Source organism: Podarcis raffonei, chromosome 10 (genome assembly GCF_027172205.1).
Source record: "Podarcis raffonei isolate rPodRaf1 chromosome 10, rPodRaf1.pri, whole genome shotgun sequence".
Lineage (NCBI taxonomy): Eukaryota > Metazoa > Chordata > Lepidosauria > Squamata > Lacertidae > Podarcis > Podarcis raffonei.
The window spans coordinates 30,386,989-30,406,791 of NC_070611.1; the positions used below are offsets into that span (position 1 = coordinate 30,386,989).

General features: G+C 40.1%; 3 protein-coding genes across 9 annotated transcripts in view; 2 read left to right on the forward strand and 1 right to left on the reverse strand.

The window, feature by feature from the left end:
* Positions 1–9,225, forward strand: part of MON2 (MON2 homolog, regulator of endosome-to-Golgi trafficking) — a 54,848-nt gene extending 45,623 nt beyond the window's left edge. For all 5 annotated transcript variants that reach the window (XM_053405877.1, XM_053405879.1, XM_053405880.1 and 2 more), the window contains 6 exons: positions 1,116–1,306; positions 3,480–3,540; positions 3,923–4,046; positions 4,410–4,617; positions 6,023–6,105; positions 7,873–9,225. In XM_053405877.1, coding sequence (XP_053261852.1) covers positions 1,116–1,306; positions 3,480–3,540; positions 3,923–4,046; positions 4,410–4,617; positions 6,023–6,105; positions 7,873–8,036 — 831 coding nt within the window. In that variant the 3' untranslated portion in view covers positions 8,037–9,225. The remainder of the gene's footprint in view (positions 1–1,115; positions 1,307–3,479; positions 3,541–3,922; positions 4,047–4,409; positions 4,618–6,022; positions 6,106–7,872) is intronic.
* The window catches only part of PPM1H (protein phosphatase, Mg2+/Mn2+ dependent 1H), a 233,822-nt gene that overhangs the window by 119,379 nt on the left and 94,640 nt on the right, over positions 1–19,803 (reverse strand). The gene's annotated exons all lie outside the window — the stretch shown is intronic.
* The window catches only part of LOC128422191 (uncharacterized), an 85,520-nt gene continuing 77,480 nt past the window's right edge, over positions 11,764–19,803 (forward strand). The window contains exon 1 of one of the 3 annotated variants that reach the window (XR_008332446.1): positions 11,764–12,513. Coding sequence is in view for 2 of the 3 variants with exons in the window: in XM_053405894.1 (XP_053261869.1) it covers positions 12,039–12,513 (475 nt within the window). In the remaining variant the exon portion in view is untranslated. The remainder of the gene's footprint in view (positions 12,514–19,803) is intronic. The other 2 variants (XM_053405894.1, XM_053405893.1) reach the window with 2 other exon arrangements.

The following is a 19,803-nucleotide window of genomic DNA, read 5'->3' on the forward strand; positions in this document are numbered from 1 at the left end:
ATAAATTTTAAGATAATTCTTTAATTATAGTTCTTCTGCTCTGAGGTTAGCTTGTGGAATGGCTCTGGAGCACTAAGAGTGATTCTGTTTTGATTTTAGCAATAACCATTTTGTGTTACAACAATTACTGTCCATAAATATGTTCTGCAGAAATTTGGGTCAACTTTGACAGTTACCCATATAGTTGGTGCTTGGATTCTTTGTTTTAGTCCCTTGCACACTGGAAAACAATGCCACTGTTGGAGACTAGACTATGGTAATCGGAAGCAAGAGGACTAGGGTGTCCTAGTACTAGTGTAATTGAATAAAATCTGCAGTTGGCTGGCATGTAATGACTAACCTCTATCACATTTAGAAACACATTGCTGGGTTTATGTGACATTTGTTTTCTTCATGATTCTGTGTATATATATTCACACACAGACATTTATACATATATAAATAACGATGATAACCATGGATTTCCTGCTGGCATCATCAGGTTGGGCTCTTGCTGCACCGGGAACATGAAAGCAGGAGAAGAAACTCTTGGGGATTAGATGGCTCCCAGTCAGTTTTTGCTCCTGCCTAATGACAAAGCAGTCATGGCACACACAAACTGAGGGAAAGGAATTGGCTGTGACTTCTTGATATATGTGCATTTCTTTTAGTAGGAAAGCACAGTGAAAATTTTTTACCCCAAGAATAGTATTTGAAATTTCCACATGTGCAAACCAAATGAAATGGCCTGTGTGGATTAGCATTTATATTCATTTTGAAAATGGGTTTCTATCAAATGTAAGACTGGAGTATTTGGAACTAGACAGTAAAAGGCATTTTAGTATTATAAAATTCCCAAAATTTGTCTATTTCCATTATTATTGTTCACTGTCATGACACTCCCGTCTTCCCTTCCGGTCCTGTAATGTTTGCATGGGGAAACCCAGGTGGCCACTTTTGCTTCTTTTTCTTTCTGTCCTCCTTGCCTGCAGGCACATTCTTTCTCTATTTCTGTATTTGATCTGTACTTTAAGTGAGCTTCTTTCTTTGTGTTACAAGTACAAAAAATAAAAAATGCACATTTCTTTCTTGTACACCTTACTGTTTGACTTACGTAAGCATACTTATTTTTGCAGACATTGAGAATGCCACTTAGTTTGAAGTATGCTTGTCCTTCAGAAAGCACCTGGAAGCTGGCAGTTTCTTCTCTCCTGAAAGTTCTCTCCATTGGCCTACCAGTTGCAAGGCAGCATGCTTCCTCTGGAAAATTTGACAGCATGTGGCCAGAGTTAGCCAACACTTTTGAAAACTTTTTATTTACTAAAAGGTAAAGTGCAACTTCTTGTTTGTGTGGGATTAAAGACAGAGTGAAGAACACATCTGATTTTATTATTTATGAAATTGGCTCTTAAACACATCTGTCTTAGAACACTTGATTCTTCCTCAAACTTTGGAATGGTTCCTTGACTAGGAAAGCACTAAGTCGACACAGATGCAAATTATGAGAATTAACACCATTATGTAGTTTCCTAAATTATATTACCTTATGAAAACTTTGAGGCTTATTGTTTTTTCCCCATTCTGTGTCACTAAAGCAGAGCTTTCCAAACCCTGTGCTGCAACACATTAGTGTGCTGGCGTGTCGTGCGAATGCTTCCTGCCAGAGTGTTGTAGTGGTTAAGAGCAGTGGACTCTTAATCTGGTGAACTGGGTTTGATTCCCTGCTCCTCCACATGCAGCTGCTGGGTGACCTTGGGCTAGTCACACTTCTCTGAAGTCTCTCAGGCCCACTCACCTCACAGAGTGTTTGTTGTGGGGGAGGAAGGGAAAGGAGATTGTTAGCCACTTTGAGACTCCTTAGGGTAGTGATAAAGCGGGATATCAAATCCAAATTCTTCTTCTTCCTCCCAGGGCTGGAAAGGGATTAGTTTAACCTCTGGTTTGATAGTAAAACTGAATTACTGTGTCATGAAATTATGCATGTCTAAAAAGTGTGTCACCAACATGAAAAGTTTGGAAAGCTCTGCACTAAAGGTTCTCAAAAGCTAGATGGGCATGTGTACTAAAAACTTTGTAGTCTTTAGCTGGTGAATATAGGCTGAACTGGTCCAACAAATAAGGATGAAATAGCAGTACTGTACCAATAAGTGAAACCTAATGTTTCTAAAGTTTTTGGCTCTTACACTATAGTGAACATTCGTGCCCAAGAAGTCTGACTATTAAGCCTTGTTGAGCCAAGCATATGCTGAGTCACAATTTCTTAAAACTCCCCATGCAGTGGGAAAGATGTGATCAGCTGACAGTTAGACTAGTGTCAGCAGAAAAGGAAGAAAAACAGTTTTCAGCTACTCCTCTTCCCCCTCTTCAGTCTCCAGCCCTCTTTCTGCTTCCAAACTGGCTCCAGAGGGTCACCCAGCTGTCTGTAATAATTGGGGTGGAGGTCTGCAGTGCAGAGAGAAGGAATTGCTGAGAATTCTTTCTCTCTCTCTATTTTGCTGACAGAAGCCTGGCAGCTTAGTATCACCATTACATCATATTATTATTATTATTATTATTATTATTATTATTATTATTATTCCCACTATTTTTATATCAATATCCCACTGCTCATTTTCTGTTTCACAGAAAACGAATTTAAATATTAAACTATGGCCAGCACAGTGTTTATGCAGTAGAAACATAACATAATGTTTGGGAGATGGTCTTGCCTTCTGTCTCTGCAGGCACACAGTAGTTTAATTAGCCCTTTCAATATACCAGATAGTTTGCAATAGTTACCTAAATTGTGATAAAGAAAAATTCTGTGCTTGTCAAATTCTGTACTTGACATTTTGAAAAACAGTGAGAGGCTCTCTGAAAAGTCAGAATAATTATTCCTTGTTTTGAGATGCAAAAAGACATAATAGCATTCAACAGTGTTGTCTTCTGCCGTGTGTCATTGTCTCACTTGAAAGCTGAAAAGATAGGGATGTATTATTTCATTTATAGTAAGTGCAAGAATAATCTGCCTTCAACTGTCCAGTTTAATATACTAAGTTGATTAAGCATGAAATGAAACAGGAAGGTATAAAAAGAAAGTGTCTGCAGTAAATGTCTTTTGACTGTGTGGTTCAGTGCATGATCTACTCTTTCAAATCCCGCTGCTGTGTGGCTTACTGGATATGAGTATCAGCCTCAGTTCCTCATTTGCAAAATAAGAAAATTAAATACAATTTGCAAGTTGAAATATATAAGGATTGTAAACTATTTAAATATACTCAAATTGCTCATAAAGGATTTGCACACTGGGATATTTAGTATGGTCAAGGGTCTGAAAAGCTTCGTCCCGTGGTTCCTCATATAATATTGTGAATTTCATATATTAATTGTTTCTTGTGAAGCATCTCAAAACGTTTTCACAACACAATAAAACATATAAAGCAATTGTGTGTGCGCGCACACACACAAACAAATTGGTCTCTCAATCCCATATGTTAAGGCTATTCTCCATTTCCTTTCAGTTCCCCTCCAGATAATCTTTCTATTCAAGAGTTTCAGAGAAATGAAAGCATTGATGTTGAGGTGAGTGCATATTTCCTGTCAAGTGACTCAAAGTATTTGCTAGCAAAATGTTTAATTAATCAAAACTAGGTTATGTTATTTAGTTAATATACCAGGAACCTATTCAAGTAAGGATTAATGCACCTTTGGGTTCACATTCAGGGTTCTGTCGATAGTGCAAGGAGTGTGTAAGAGCCCAAAGCTTGCTCCTGTTCTTCACCCTAGACATGGGCCATGTGTGTACAGATCTCATGCTAAAAAGGCAGAGGTTCTTTATATATATGTTTAGATATGTTTGTTGACATTATTTATTTCTGCAACGGTGTCCAAATCTCCTGGGTATTAATGAACTTCTGGTGAATGACTTTTCAACATAACATTTATATGTTCTCATCTGTTATAGGTGGTGCAGCTCATCAGCACAGAGATACTGCCTTATGCTAACTTTATTCCCAAGGAATTTGTTGGTCAGATTATGACTATGCTCAATAAAGGCTCTATACATTCGCAGTCATCTTCATTTACAGGTATGTTAACCAAACAATAAAGTCGTATATGGAAGGATTCCTTATACATTAAACATTTGGCCTGAAAATATTAAATAGCATGTGCACTAGATGAATAATTAGGCACAGATAACACCCTTTAGATTAGTGTTGTTTTATTCTTTAGCACAGCTGAATAGTGCACAAGAGACTTATTTCTAAACGTGATTAAAATTGTCCAGTTTATTTGTACTTTTAATGTATATATTTATATGTATGTTATCTCAGATACAATTTGCTTTTGTAATCATTATCCTTTCCCATACGCTCTGTTAGTCCAACATTCATTTAGAATAATATATTTCAATAAGTACATTTAAATAGTTTTTTGTTTGTTTTTGACAGAAGCCGAAATTGATATTCGTATGAGAGAGGAATTTTCAAAGATGTGTTTTGAAACATTGCTTCAGTTTTCATTCAGTAATAAAGTGACAACTCCTCAAGAAGGCTACATTTCACGAATGGCACTTTCGGTTCTCTTAAAACGATCGCAAGATGTGCTGTATCGCTACATAGAAGATGAAAGGCTAAGTGGCAAGTGCCCCCTTCCACGGTATGTACTGTGTGTGTGTGTGTGTGTGTGTGTGTGTGTGTGTGTGTGTTTGTTTTAAGGGAGCTGCTTATTTCTGCTTACTAAGGTTTGTATGTTGCTGTCCTCCTTAAGGCCTTTTTGTGTTGGGGTTCTCATGTGCCTTACCAGTATCTAAAAGAATGTTGTTACAAAAGCATTGGTAGCTGAAAGGCTTGTATATCTGTATATCTTGGTCACCTGAAAATAATAATAGCTATGTCTTCTAGTTTACTACATATAATGACCATAACAAAAATATAATAGAATCTTGGTTGATTTGGTAGATACTGATGATCAGTTAAATATTTTTGACTAATCACCGTGAATTTGGCCACAGCAACTCTTTAAGAAGCATTCAAAAATGGAGCGTGAATTTTAGCACGCAAAATGTAGTTTAGGGATAGGGAACCTTTTCAGCCTAGTGTTCCAATTGTTTATCTCCCCCTACGCCCATGGACCATATTTGGCAAGTGGGTGATATCACTCCCACCTGTCAAAATTCACCAGTTTGGGAGATAGTGACCAAGCATGACTGAACTCCCTGCTCATCAGCTAAGATTTGATCTTCTGTTTGAATGGGAGACTTCCATGCCCCAATGCTGATGTTGTTGAGGTACAGCTTCCACCATCCCTGGCCCATTGGCCATGCTTTGCTGGAGCTGATGGGCGTTGTTCAGCAACATCTGGAGGGACAAAGGTTCCCAATACCTGCCGTAATTGAAGCTGCTTTTGAAATATCCCTTAATTTCCAAATGATGTGCCTGGGGATTGCACACTGCAAAATTATTTGTATCCCTGCCATAGTATTTTTAAATTCCTAAAAATGATGTATACTAGAAACAAGTGGAAATTGCAAATCAGTTGCAATGTGGGGTGTTCCTGTTCAGGCTTCAAGCTATCTAGTGATGCCTTCTAGGTTATTCCCCCAATTCAGTTCCTGTTTTGTTTTGTTTTGTTTTGTTTTGACCAGCAGACACTCAGCATTTTGTAGCTGCTGATAATACTCAGAGCTTTTCTTTTCTTTTTACAAGGGGTGCCACCTTAGTCCCCGCCCCCCAATTGCTTGTACTTCTGCAAACTTCAGTTCGCCTGAGCATTTGATATCTGCTCCTTATTCTTCAGGGGATCCATTGGGTTGGAGTCCTGTCAACATTCACTTGATGACGTCTCTATTGATATTTATAATACTCTCGTACTTCATTCTGAAAATGAAACTAGATATAATCCATCCTAAATTGAGATGTCACAGTGAAAAGATAATAGTTTTAAAAGTTCAGTTTTAGATTTTGTTAGAAATCATTGCAGAAATTTATTTTGCATAAGCTCAAGTTAATCAAATTGTCCTCGAACTTAAATTCACATCTGATTTTGTTATTCCCTTTTATAGGCAACAAGTCACAGAAATAATATTTGTTTTAAAAGCTGTCAGTACCCTCATAGATTCTCTTAAAAAAACTCAACCAGAAAATGGTAAGTAAAATAAAAACTGTGTGTGTAAAATATGTATTTTCATACATTCCTCAGTGAGATGACCCCTTATAGTACTATACCATAGTCGCCAGCTATGTGGGGCTCTGGGTGCCCAGGCACCCACAAATTTTAAATAAAGAGGCCCAGCCACAGCAAAAGCAGCACGCCCCGGGCACTCACTGTCATGGGGCAAGGCAGGTGCACCTCTACTTGTTGAACAGTCTTAAATAATACAATGCATAGTTCTTTATATGTTGACTCATGGTTAGATTTGCCTGTACATTTTCTAACAAATGTATCTCTAAGCAAGTCCTAGTTTTTAAACCTCTTGGATACCACAGTAAAATGATGGGTCTAGGGATGTACCGTATTTTTTGCACCATAACACTCACTTTTTTCCTCCTAGAAAGTAAGGGGAAATGTCTGTGCGTGTTATGGAGCGAATGCCTACGGATGGCGGGGGGGATCTGCTGCAGTCGTGAGCAGAGGATCCATGGTTCCCCTTCCTTCCCTCCTCCGTGGCTTGCTTTGAAACAGCAAAGTGGGAGAAGAGCCGCTGAGTGGGAAGGAGAGAGAGACAGAGAGCCTGCTTGCTTTAAAGGAGCAAAGCGGGAGAGGAGAGGAGCCGCTTACACGAGTCCGGAGCTGTTTTTTTCAGCGAGCCGGGGAGGAGGGAGAGAACAGCTCACTAAATAGCAGCAAAGTTTTTCGCAAGCAGGCTCTCTGTCCCTCTCTCCTCCCCACTCAGCTGGCTAAATAGTAGCAAAGTTTTTCAGCGAGCTGGGGAGGAGGGAGCTGTTTTTTTCAGCGAGCCGGGGAGGAGGGAGAGAAGCAGAGCCTTTAAAGGAGCAAAGCGGGAGAGGGAGGAGCCTTCTCCTCTTATACCCCTCTTCCGCATTATTAACAGCATCCTTCTCCACCCACCCCACGCGTGTCCCTTGTCCCTTGTTTTCCTTCCCTCCCAACTTAAAACGTGGTTACAAAGCACAGATCCACATGGGTCCTCAGGATTTTTGCACTGGGTCACCCCAAATTCACCATCAGATCACATAGCATGTCCATCGCTACAGCTTGCACCAAAAAAATCACGCACCCATTGTTGCCTGGGGCCGCAGTAGTGCAAAAACGTGGTTACAAAGCATGGATCCACATGGATCCTCAGGATTTTTGCATTGGGCTACCCCAAACTCACCGTCAGATCACGTGTCTATGGCCACAGCATGAACCACAAAAATCATACATCCACTGTTTCGTTTAGAATATTTTTTTTCTTGTTTTCCTCCTCTAAAAACTATGTGCGTGTTATGGTCGGGTGCATTTTATAGAGCGAAAAATATGGTAATAGTCAATTCAGTCTGGTTGTTTTAGCCTTCCAGAGTCCACAATCAAGTATGGACTGGCTAATGCTTCAAACTGTGCGAGCTTGTTTCATAGGAAGTGTACACAGATTCTGTCATTTAGGTGGAAGAATCACAACTTAAGGTTACAATCCTAGGCCTACTCTTGAATAAACGGCAATTTAGCAAAGGAATTAAGACACTGAGAAAATTAATTGAATCTAAGCTGCAGTGGTCTTTGGCTAAACATACTGTTTTTCCTGTTACGTATATTAACTGGGCAGGTATGAGAGGGCATCTGCATTTATCTTTTTGTTATTCTGTGGATGATGTGTATCTTTCTCCTCTTTTCCTCAGGGTGGGGGACTTGAGGTGAAAAATACTCTTTAAAGAATACACTATAAAATTACTTATTTTTATTTTTTTACAGTTGATGCTAACACATGGGCACAGGTTATTGCTTTGTATCCAACTTTAGTAGAATGTATCACCTGCTCATCTTCAGAGGTCTGTTCTGCTCTCAAAGAAGCTTTAGTTCCCTTTAAGGACTTTATGCATCCACCAGCATCCAAGGTACAGAATGGAGAGTCCTGACCAAATTTTTGCTTTTCAAGAAAAATGCATCCATCAAACGAATGTTTGTTCTAATGTGAGACATCTTTGATGAAATCTCATGACCAGTACTTGGCAAGCAGTGTTGACCGCCTTTAAACTGTACTAACCAGAATTCTGTGATTCATATCACTTCAAGCTTGCATCTCAAATGTTTCTGGGTGAATAGCAATGCAAGCCTTTGACTCACTGACTGGAATCCATTTTAAAGTACAGTACTTGCTACAGTAACTTGAAGTGGTGATTGAAAAGTGGGCTTATGTACAGCTTGTTGTGTATGTGTTAATGATGTAATTAAGGGAAAAAAAGAAACCTAATTCATTTAGATTTATTAGGCAGGTGTTTTGCACCGTTTTTTCAAGTACAAAATTGTACTAAAATTTTATGCAAGAAGGTACTGTAACATTCCACATTATCTGTAACCAGCCTTTGTAAACAAAGGGAAAATGTACTTGTGTGTATAATAAATCGTACAGTTCTGTAAAAAAAAAAGTTGCATTTATTGTTTAAATTCTTTTTTAAACATCAATAATGTTAAAAGCTTGAAAATGTATTTATTATGAATACTAAGTTGTATGCTTGCATTTTTACTTAATATTTGCCTTCTTTGTTGGCAGATATGTTCATTCATATCTGATCATGCAGATGATTTTTTTCCTTTTCTCTTTTGGCATATTTGAATGTATCTTATCTGTGGCCAATGAATAACAATTCTGCTAACAGGACGTATGAATAAAGATAGTGGCAAAAATCTGTGAGCTGCCATGTTGAAATAAATGAATCTGCATAAGCAGAAAATTGCTGTGTAGCACTCAAAACACTACCATACCTCATTTCACTAAATAATTGTTTTACTGTCAGCCCTTTTTTGTAGCTCTGCTTTTTAAAAAACCCTTTTAGTTGAAATGTATATTTTTTTCAGTTTCGCCCCAAACAGCATTGGTCACTATTGTTGAATTATGACTAAAGCAAAATGATTTTTAAGTATCAGCAATATTTTACTTGTATTTCTTGTCATTGTTTCAATAATTTTAAGTGCTTTGTTTTGTAACGTCTTTTCAACCTGAAGAATAACTGTTCTACTCTTTGAGTATAATATGTGTGTGATACAAACCGAGAAGTGTATTTTTGAAGATAGTTTAGAGATATAGTAAACTGTCATGAAGTAAAATTGTTTGTTTCCCTTTACTATGAAGTGCCATGGAATGGGTATTTCCTGTAAAACCTCTTCATTGTTGCAAAGAAATCTTATCCCTAGGCCACACCACTTAAATTTTAGTCAGACCCTAATCTTGATAATACTGGAATATGTTGGATTGAAAGTTTTATTCTATTCAGTGGCGTAGCGTGGGTTGTCAGCACCCAGGGCAAGGCAAGTAATTTGCGCCCCCTACCCCGTGGATTTGCGCCCCCTAACCCTAACCCCCAGATGTTGCGGCCGGTGCGGCCGGCCCCCATTGCACCCCCCACGCTACGCCACTGATTCTATTGTCCATTCTCTGCTGTAAGAACCTCAGCAAAATAGTAAGTTACTATGGAGGTGACACACTTTACAAGCATGTCTGGTCACCTGCCACATAAATAGTGTCACAGATAAGGCGCATGCCATTAACTACTATAATGGAGCCCTTTCTGTGCTCTTACCTCAGAAGCCTCCATGGTTACTGTTCTGTGGTGCTTTGTAGACTTGCACCTTTTGTCATGGAACAGCCAAAAAGCATACTTGTATGGATTTTAAAAGTTTCAGTTTTTATTTCAGTAAGGTTGCATTAAATTGTTTTAAATATATATCTTAAGTGTTCTGAATGTAGTACAAATGAACATGGTAAAGTCTGCACTTACAAGCCGAAACATATTTAGCTGAATCCTATCCTATCCACCATTAGTGCTTACTTTCAATTATGTGTGCCCAGGATTGCAGCCATTGAGTTAAAGGTTGCTACCCTCTGAGAAGGAAGATATGCCAAGCTCTGTTTCCTTTTGAAGTCATCTTGACTGTTACAGTGGATCATGTGCTGTATATGTTGCAAGCTTGATACAAAGATTGGGGAAGAGACACTATTCCTACTACCTCCAGGACATGCCATCTTGTATTTTACCAGAATCGCCCAGTGAGCTCATACCATAAACTCTGCAATGTGCTCTCAACTTATGACACTTATTTGCCAGCCAGATAGCTTGACATTTTCTTTCTGTGTTATAGAACAAGTCTTTCTGATGCTTACCTGCTCCAGGAAGCAATATGAGGCAATGATTTGAATTAATGATATCTTGATTTAGTGGTAATTTAACTTTTTTATAGTTTTCAACCAGTCTGTATGTTCTTTTGTTTAGAAAATGTCAGGCATAAATAGAAAATTTGCTTTGAATTGGTTATTACAATTGGTATTTTCTCTTATCATTTTCTCATAGTAATGGAAGGCTAACTCTACTTACTTACATGGGTAAGTCCCCCATATAGTGTATAGATATGTTTCAGATTGATTTCAGTTTACCACACAATCTGCCCTGAATTTATGATGTTTAATCTAAATGTGTGAAAATGTTGGCCTTTAGAATGTTTAGCAGAGCAGTCTGTCAGATGTGAGAGGGAGAAACCGAGGTAGAGGAAGTGTCAGTTCATGCATCCTTGGAGGAATGAATTTCCTGCTTTTTAATTTAGCCACTTAAGGCTGCTTTTGTAATAATTTTCCCCTCCCATTGGGAGTTTCCCACCAGCTCTACTTCCTGTTCAAAACAGGAAAGCTTGGGATTCTGTCGATCCACAGCCTCTTACCATATCAGTAAACCTTGTATATAATCTGCACACTCCTTGTATAGATCTTGGTTTTGTCATTTATGCGCTTTGAGTATAAGTTCACTTTTCTGCCTGTAACTTTAAAGACAGCTACTGAAGCATGCATGGACAGCAGAAAATATAGTAAAACAACTTTTGGATCTTGGTGCTAGCTGCTAATGCTTTAAAGCCTTACTTCAGCTTTTGGTGGAAACACATTGTGCCACGTGGGCTAGTGTTAAGCTCTTCTGGGGAGGCTTTCGGTTACAGCACCAAGCATTGTTGTTCCCACTATATTGTTGTAGGTGCCTGCTAAAAACTTTATTTCAGCAAGTCTAGCCAGATAAATAATTTAGTTTTTAAGTTTTATTTCATTTCTTTTGCTTTTTTTTGCATATCATGTGCACTGCTTAAGTTTTGATTAATTGGCCTCTATCTGTATTAATGGGACAAGGGTGGCACTGTGGGTTAAACCACGGAGCCTAGGACTTGCCGATCAGAAGGTCGGCGGTTCGAATCCCCACGATGGGGTGAGCTCCCATTGCTCGGTCCCTGCTCCTGCCAACCTAGCAGTTCGAAAGCACGTCAAAGTGCACATAGATAAATAGGTACCGCTCCGGCGGGAAGGTAAACGGCGTTTCCGTGCGTTGCTCTGGTTTGCCTGAAGCGGCTTAGTCATACTGGCCACATGTACGCCAGCTCCCTTGGCCAATAAAGCGAGATGAGCGCCGCAACCCGAGTCGGCCACGACTGGAACTAATGGTCAGGGGTCCCTTTACCTTTACCTATCTGCATTAATGGTGGTAGTAATGAGGTGGTAAGATCACCTACAACTTTTTTTTGTGATATAGGCTGTAAGCCAATGCTTATCTTACGTTATAAATCCTAGTCAGTTCAATGAGGCTTACCCCTGAGTAGACATGTAGACACTAGTTTCCCTTTAAAATCTTTCCACATACCATTTGAATATGGGTGATACATTTTAACTTCTTATCGTTTTGCATGTCGCCTGCTTAGAACGCCTAGAAATTATTTACAGCAAAACACGAGTTTAAATGCATTTCAAAACGACGACGACCTTTGTCCATGACACTGCAGGTGATTAACAGATTGTATATATTACAGTGGGTTAAATTACAGTATGGTGCTGCATGATTATTCAAAGTCCCGTTATGGTTAGCGTGCCTTGTTTTTAGGATTTCAGCCGTATGAAACAGTATTTTTCGCCTTTTATCTGTTGTGCCCCTTTGCAGCTCGATAGGCAACTTAACGCCTGGCGAACGCAAATTTTACTCGATTCCCCGGCTAGGCCTAGCTTGTCCTGGACTACATTTCCCAGCAGTCTTCGCTCGGAGCGCGAGACTGGTCGTCAGGTGCCCACACCCCTCTATATTTTCGCGCCGAGATTTGCTCTTCCTCCTCACGCGAAGAAACGGGAGGGGGGAAATACATCCCATTTCCCAGCATTCCTTGAGGCAAGGGCTTTAAAGCGAGTTCCTGTTTGCCCGAGGGGATTAATTGACCGGCGCCGTCTTTTCCTCGGGGGCCGCAGCAGAGAAGGTCGAGAGCACCGACCTCCCAGCCCACCCCCCGCAACCCCGCTCCGTTGCCGGTCTGTTCTTGTTCAAGATGGCGCTGGAAGGCTCTGTGACGGGCCAGGCCTACGAGTCACGTGGACAGAGCGTGAGTACTCGGGCTCCCCCCCCCCTTTTCCCCATCTCTATGGTTTGGGTGGCCGGGCGCGCCAAGAGGGAGGCGAGCAATAGGCGGAGGGAAGTGGGGGGGCTTTTCTCATCCTTCCGGAGAAAGGGAAATCGGCGGAGCCTCGGAAAGGGCGGGAGCGCGGCGGCGGCGTCTTTCTCTGCGATACAGCGCGGGGGGTGGGGAAGGCGGCGCGGAGAGGAAGATGCTTTCGCCGCCGTCAGAGGAGCAGAATTTAACTGCTGCCCTTAAAGGAATGGACCGAAAAAACCGTGTTCTTCCTTTCTTCTCTCCTGCCTTCGCCTATCCGCGTGAGGCGGCAAGCGCCATCGTGTGCCCTCAGCCGCCAGGAATGGCGCCTCGTCAAGCGCCTCACCGCCTTTTATTCCCTCGGGGGGCCGGCGCGCGCGCTCGGGCGGTTGGTGGGGAGGGGGGGGAGAGAGAGAGAGCTTGCAACGGTCATGTTCGAATTTTGAGAGGGGAGGGGGAGGGCACCGGTCCCTGCTTCTCTCTCCGCCGCGGAACGATACCCTAAAGCTGAGGCGAAGGCGAGTGAGTGTCAGGGAATATGGGAGCGCGAATTTTCTCCTCAGTTTTGTTCCCCCTTGTCCCTCCTCCCCTCCCGCGCCTTCGCTTTTCCTTCTCGCGTCGATTGACAATTAAGCTCCTGGGGACTGCACCAGCTGTGGCCTGTAATGTACCTAATAAACTAGACTCCCTCGCGTCAGTTTCAGGTCATGCAAGGAAAAGGGCAGAGCGGGTGGCGGCGGCGGCGGGGTAGGTGGGGGGTGGCGGCGGCGTTGTAATGCGCGCTCTGGGCGGGGTTTCCTCCTGCCCTTCGCAAAGAAGGGAGTCTGGCTGATGTCTGCTGCAGATAAAGGAGACAAGAGGACCGTCAGAAAGAGCCCGGACCCTTTTGCCATGGCTCCTTCCTTCCTTCCTCTCTCTCTGCGCTCTTCATTTTATTGTGGGTGGAACATGCCCGCCTTTCTTCTCTCCTTCCAGGATGGGGTCGGGAGCACCATGGCCCTGGCTGAGGTAGTAGTTTGTGCTGTTGGTCGGGTTGTGACATTGCCCGCTGTGGAGATAACTGCGCAAGCTACTGCCTTGCTAGTGCTGGTGATGATCAGCTGCAGATGAAGACAATGACAATGGGAATCCCCTTTGTTTTCCCAGGGATTACTTGCATACGGAAGGAGGGGTGGCAACAGAACCAAGCTTGCCTTTGCCGTTTCTCTGTGTGTGTTTAATGCCTCTCAGTATATGGCTTTGCAGAGCTTGGCTTCACACAACAGAAATGTTGCATTTTCCAGTTTTTTATTTCCTCAGGAAATGTCTGAATTTTGAAATGCACAGTATATACGTCAGTTTTGCATGTTGTATTCCTTAGTGGCATCCTGACAGATACTGTTCTATTCAGATTATTAGTTTGTCTAAAGAAAATGCCTGTCTGTTGTTATCTATTTACATATCCGTGGAAAGTTAAAATTTATTGTACATCTTGCATGTGCTGAATAGACAGCATCTCATACGACAAATCTCTTTAAATCTTTAGATAGGCACTTACATATTTACAGTGAAATTTTGATACTTGTATTACACCAGCAAGGACATATGTTTAGATTGTGTTGCTGGGCTGATGAGTTTGGGATATAATGAGTGGCAATTACTGTTTGAATTCTGGTTATGGAAATGACATCAATAAAACACCATTTATGAGGTTTTCATAAATTTTAACGACTGTGCATTTATTCTGCACTGCATATAAAAATACTAAAAAACAGTAGTTACATTAAATAAGACAATGATATCAATACCTAATATTTTGTAAGAATAATACATAACGTCACATGCCTTCCTAATGACAGATGCTATAGTCTTCAGCTTTAGAATTAACAGTGCAAATCTACACATGTCTACTCAAGAGTCCCATTTATAATGGGACATTACCAGGTAAGTGCATAGCTGTCTAACTAGTTTGTTTTCCCTCCAGTTTAACTAATATTAAATTAAGTTTAGAAGCACCTAATATTTCATGGATTCTAATATCTCCATGTTTTAAAACCTTAGGATAAAAAGTAAAGTGAAATAGTGACATCCAGCATTAGTCCTGCTCAGAGTAGATTCATTAAAATAAATGGACTTCAGCCCATTGATTTAGGAGGACCTACTTTTGAGTATGATTCATGTTGGATATAACTCAATTTACCCAAATTCCACTATTATTAGATGACAAAATTAAAAATAATTGGCGAAAGAACTGTGCGTAAAATATCTTAAAGGCTTTTTAATACTAGTATGAAACACAAACTAGTATGATCACTATATAAAAGCTCCTTAATTAAACTAGTGCTTGCCCTTGCTGAAATGAATATACTGAGCTATAGATTGGAAAACAATAGGTTCTTTACTTGTAAAGGTTCGTTGTTCAGTACTTAGTATTGTGAGCAACATCCTCTCTGTGTTGTATGCTTTATTAGTTAGGTGTTGGATTTCTTATTTTTTTCAAACTTTGTATGGCTAAATCATGAAAAGATAGGAATACGTTAATTTGAAAAGCTTATATAATAAAACACATTTATCTTTATTTAATATCTTTGGTGCTGTATGCTGAGCTCCAGTGAGTTTCTTTGTTTAAAAAAACACCTGAAACTTAGAAAGCTGTAAGGTAGGGTGGCCTGTTTAAAGAAGATATGATGAAAAAATAAATTGAGGACACAAGTTAGAGCAGTAATGGGAAAATGTAGTCTTTGTGGCAAACATGTTATTTTTCACTTTATCTAAAAGATGTAGCTTAAACTTGGATCTAGAACACTTAAAAAAGTACTTTCAGGATACACAAGGAAACTTTATGATTAATTTTTTAAATGATTCATCGAACACAAACATTTCTACATTGAATAATTTTATGAAACCTCAGGAAAAAAATTCTGACTATATTCATCCTCTCAGTAGTATTGTTGGAATCAGTATCCCATAAGAATGGGGAGTGAATATAGGATTTTTGAAAATGTGCAAAAAATTCCTTGTAAATCATAACGTGAGGTCAGGATGAAATTGCTTTTTAAATTTTAAGAGTTTCAGCATCATCAGTTAGAAAACCAATCAGATTTTTGCACACAACAGGGAACTATGATGAACATTTACTCATCCAAGTTCAAACTGTCTTTGTAATGCAGTTTGAAGCACATAATTGGATGTGGGTCTTTACTGCAGATTCCTACACCAAATAAGAGAGAACTTAGGTTGTATCCAACTAAGTTCTACTCAGAGCAGGCCCACTGGAATTTCTGGCCCAAGTTGGTTGTGTCCATTAATTGCTCTGAGTGCAACCCTTCATGAACTTTACATAGCTTTAGGAGTGATGTTTTCATTTCAGCTGCTAGTGAATTTGGCAAAATGCTCAGCGCTTCTCAACAAGATTTATTCCATTAGTGTAGTATACAAAAAATTGGGTAGAATTCACTGTAAAAGCAGTTTGTGGGTTGCAAGTAACTCTTCTCTGTATGTGTGCATACATAGTTAGATATATACTGAGTACAATTCTCTTCCCCTCCCTAGTTCCAGGGCTGGGAAGAATATAATTAGTTCTGCAATTTACAAAGCATTGAACAATTGGAGCAATTTATGTTTTGCTCTTAAGTAGATATCTTTCCCATAGCTAAGTCATCAGTTGCTCTTCTGTTTTTCAGACTAGTGCCCATCATTCCAATATGACCCCTACCACTAGCAAGACAGCACAGTTCTATAATTTAATCCTAGCAGTTATACAGCTGCCGCTGCTTTTTAAAGGTATATGCACAAAAGCAACATAACTGCATGGAACTAGACACAATTTAAAATTCATTAAATTAATTGACTGGGAGCTTTTCTTTCTCGTGAGTTTTGCCTATAAATAACCTTTTCGGGTATTTGCAGTTGTATTTCATTGGTATCAGTAGATAAGGCATTAATGCCTGGGGCTGAATTCAGTATTACATTGATCTTCTTGAAGCAGAAATAAGGGCTTAAATCCAAAGAACTGAGAAGGATGAGATAATGTATTAGTCCTGTTCTGTGAACTCTTGCAGAAGCTACTTCTTTCCGTGCCACTCTGTTCAGGGTATGAGAAATATTTTGAAAAAGGAAGACACAGACTGACCTTAAAAACAGCCCTACAGGACTTGGGTTCACTTTTCTCACTACTAAGCTGGGAACCACTTCCATGAACAAAATAGTTTTCTACTAACTAAACCTATATTCAAGCTGTTGTACTAAAATTGCCTTCCATTCCCTTCAGGCTTATTATTTTAGAGGGCATTTTAGGAAAGTGGGATGGGCTAGTAGAACTCTTGCACAGGACTGGTTTAAAGTGAGCAGCTATTACATGTAGGTGTAGTTAAGAACATAATTGGTGCTGAAGGTGCTGTTAAATGTTACATTTCCCTACATTATTCCAGATGGTTTTAGTAACTTAGAATTTATGAAATCTGCATGGCTTGAGAGCAAAGTTTTTAGTACTTGGGGAAAATACTGAGTTATAGACATAGATTTAACTAGTATAGTGAGTCTACCCATTTATTAAAGTATATCATATCCCGCCTGCCTTTCATCACAGAGTTTACCATGAAGCCAAACCATTCAGAAATGCTGCATAATACATTCATCACATTATTCCATCTCATGAACGGCGAAATAATGCTTGAATATTTGAATATTCATCAGTGTTCTGGGGTGTCTCTTTCAGGTGTTTTGTTGGCATTTCTTCAAAATTGTCAGTGGGGCTAAAAAGTTGGATGCAATTATTTGATTTTGTATACTTCACCTTCCTGTATCTTGTTAAGAAAGTGCTTACTGCAAAATAAAACTATAATAATAAATTATATATAATACAAGATTTAAAATAACCACAACCACAGAGAACAGTGAAGTAAATCTACTTTTCCAATACCTGGTAGAAAGAGCTAGTCTTGGCCAAGTCCCTGAAGGCTAGCTGTGGTTATGGCAGGCAAATAATGGGTGGGATCATGCCATACATTTGAAGTGTATGATTTCCCCCAAAGAATCCGGGACCTGTAGTTCACCCTCACAGAGCTAAAAATTCTCAGCACCCTTAAACTAGCTTCCAGGATTTTTTGGGGAAAGTCGTGTATTGCATATGTGTTGACTATATGGTGTGGAATTGCCAAATACCTGGAGAAGGGAGTGCCAGAACAGGAAAGGTCCTCCCCCTGGTCGCCCATCTAATCTCAAGCTAGGGTGACTAGGAGGAGTTCCCTAGATACTATGATACATTGATGCAAATATGAATTATCTAAGGCCCTCCAGATGATAGACTATAATTCCCATCATCCCTGACTTGTTCATGCTGGCTGGGCCTGGTGTAAATTTGAGCCCAACAACAGGCGTACTACAAGTTTCCCATTTCTGTATTAATAGCTCCTGAGACAATGTGGGTTAATTTGTAGGGTTTCCTTAATTTACTGTTGGGAGTTGTAAAATCTTAATGCCTGAATATGTGAATGCTCAAAAGTGGATGGGGTTAGGGACATGCATGTAAACAGCACCCTCACCATGCCACACGCACACACTGGCCTCTCCCTCTTTCCTTCCCTCCTTCTATTCCCCCCGTACGTCTCTGCCTCCTAAAGGCTTGCACGGCTGTTTGTTGCAGCAGCCCTGGCTACAAGCTCTCCAGGCGAATGGTGCCTCTGGGGCTGGCCAGGGGGTGCTTCCCAGGCCCCTGTGGGCAGTGTGAGGAGGCACCTCTCTGGGGTGGGGGTGGGGCAGTTCAGAGAACAGGGCCTGTGGCTGCCCAGACGACTCCTAAGGAGAGGGGAGAGGAGATGAGGCTGAGGGGAGGGTGTTTGAAAAATGGTGAGAGGCTACCAGCTCTGCAGGCAAGGGGTGACATAACTGGACTCCTGATTCGCACAAGGGTGCTGTAGAAATAATGTAGTTGGTCAAGAAAGCCATGGACTCAAAAAGATTGAAAACCTCTGCCATGGAGGCATGACACTTGTGCCACTTAAGAAACTCTTACAAGTGCTCATTCTTGGTATCCTAACTAGATTTGGCTCCTTGGCAGAAACACCCTTCTGCTCAAGTTGCTTATGTGGGTGCAGATGTGCAGTACTGGGTTCACCAAAGATCTATTTAATTTTTCTGGAGACACCTTTTAATATACAACGATTGCTTATAAATGTTTGGCACAACTAATAATTATATAAAACTTGTTACCCATGGCTAGAGCTGAATTGTTTTTAATGTTTATATATTAAGGGAAGGGAAGATATATTTATTATCCAACTCCTCTTCTAAGAGAGATTGGTGCAGTCATTGTTTGCCTTTTGTAGAACACATCTTCATCCAAGTAGATTGCAGATTGCAATGCCTTTTGGCTGCAATTCGATAGGAGGCAAATATTAGTTTATGAACTATAGTCTGTAACACATTGGTGTTTATGGAAGGTTATTCCATGAGTTGTGCCGTGACATAGTTGTATAGAAGATAAAAGAATGGAAAGTGATGATTTCATATGCTGTTACACTCATTCTTCCTGTGTATGCATAGAGGCCATAGGAAAGGAATTCATTTGTTCCTGTATCAGTAGTCTTAAATGTTATGCATGTGCATAAAAATAAAAAGCCTGTATACAAATAAAAGTAAACCATTCTTTAGACTAGACTAAAATCTAAGAAGATTAAGGAAGAGAATGTGATTGTGCATTGATGCACCACTACTAAATAGCAACTTAATTGAAAGAGATATCATTTACATTAAAAATGTAAGTGTAATGTAACTTGCCATTTTTAAACTGGTACAATGAACGTGGTTGTTGTGCTGATCCATATGGTCATCTTTGTATGCCTATTTATTTCTATCACTCTTATATGTAGGCATGCCACTTTAATACTCATTAAATCACCTAGCATAATGCCCACTGTTCACATTGGTACCAAGTCATGCAGCTTGAGATTTTGTCATGTGCCAAAACGGTTCAGCTATATCTTTAGCTATATTCCAATATAATATAGATCCTAGCACAGATTGCGTAATGCTGTCTCCTTTTAACAAGCAGTAAAATGTCATGGGGCTTTAATAGCACATGATTTTGTTTTTTAAAAGACTGATCTACTGAGCAACAACAACAAAACGTTACTAGTTCTGACATACGTTTGCTGTCACTCCACTACAGAGCAACACTTGATCAGTACAATAAATTGTTACCAATGGTGGTATAAAGGGCTTTTAAAAAGTATTGAGGGTTCAGTTGCCAAATACATCTGACTC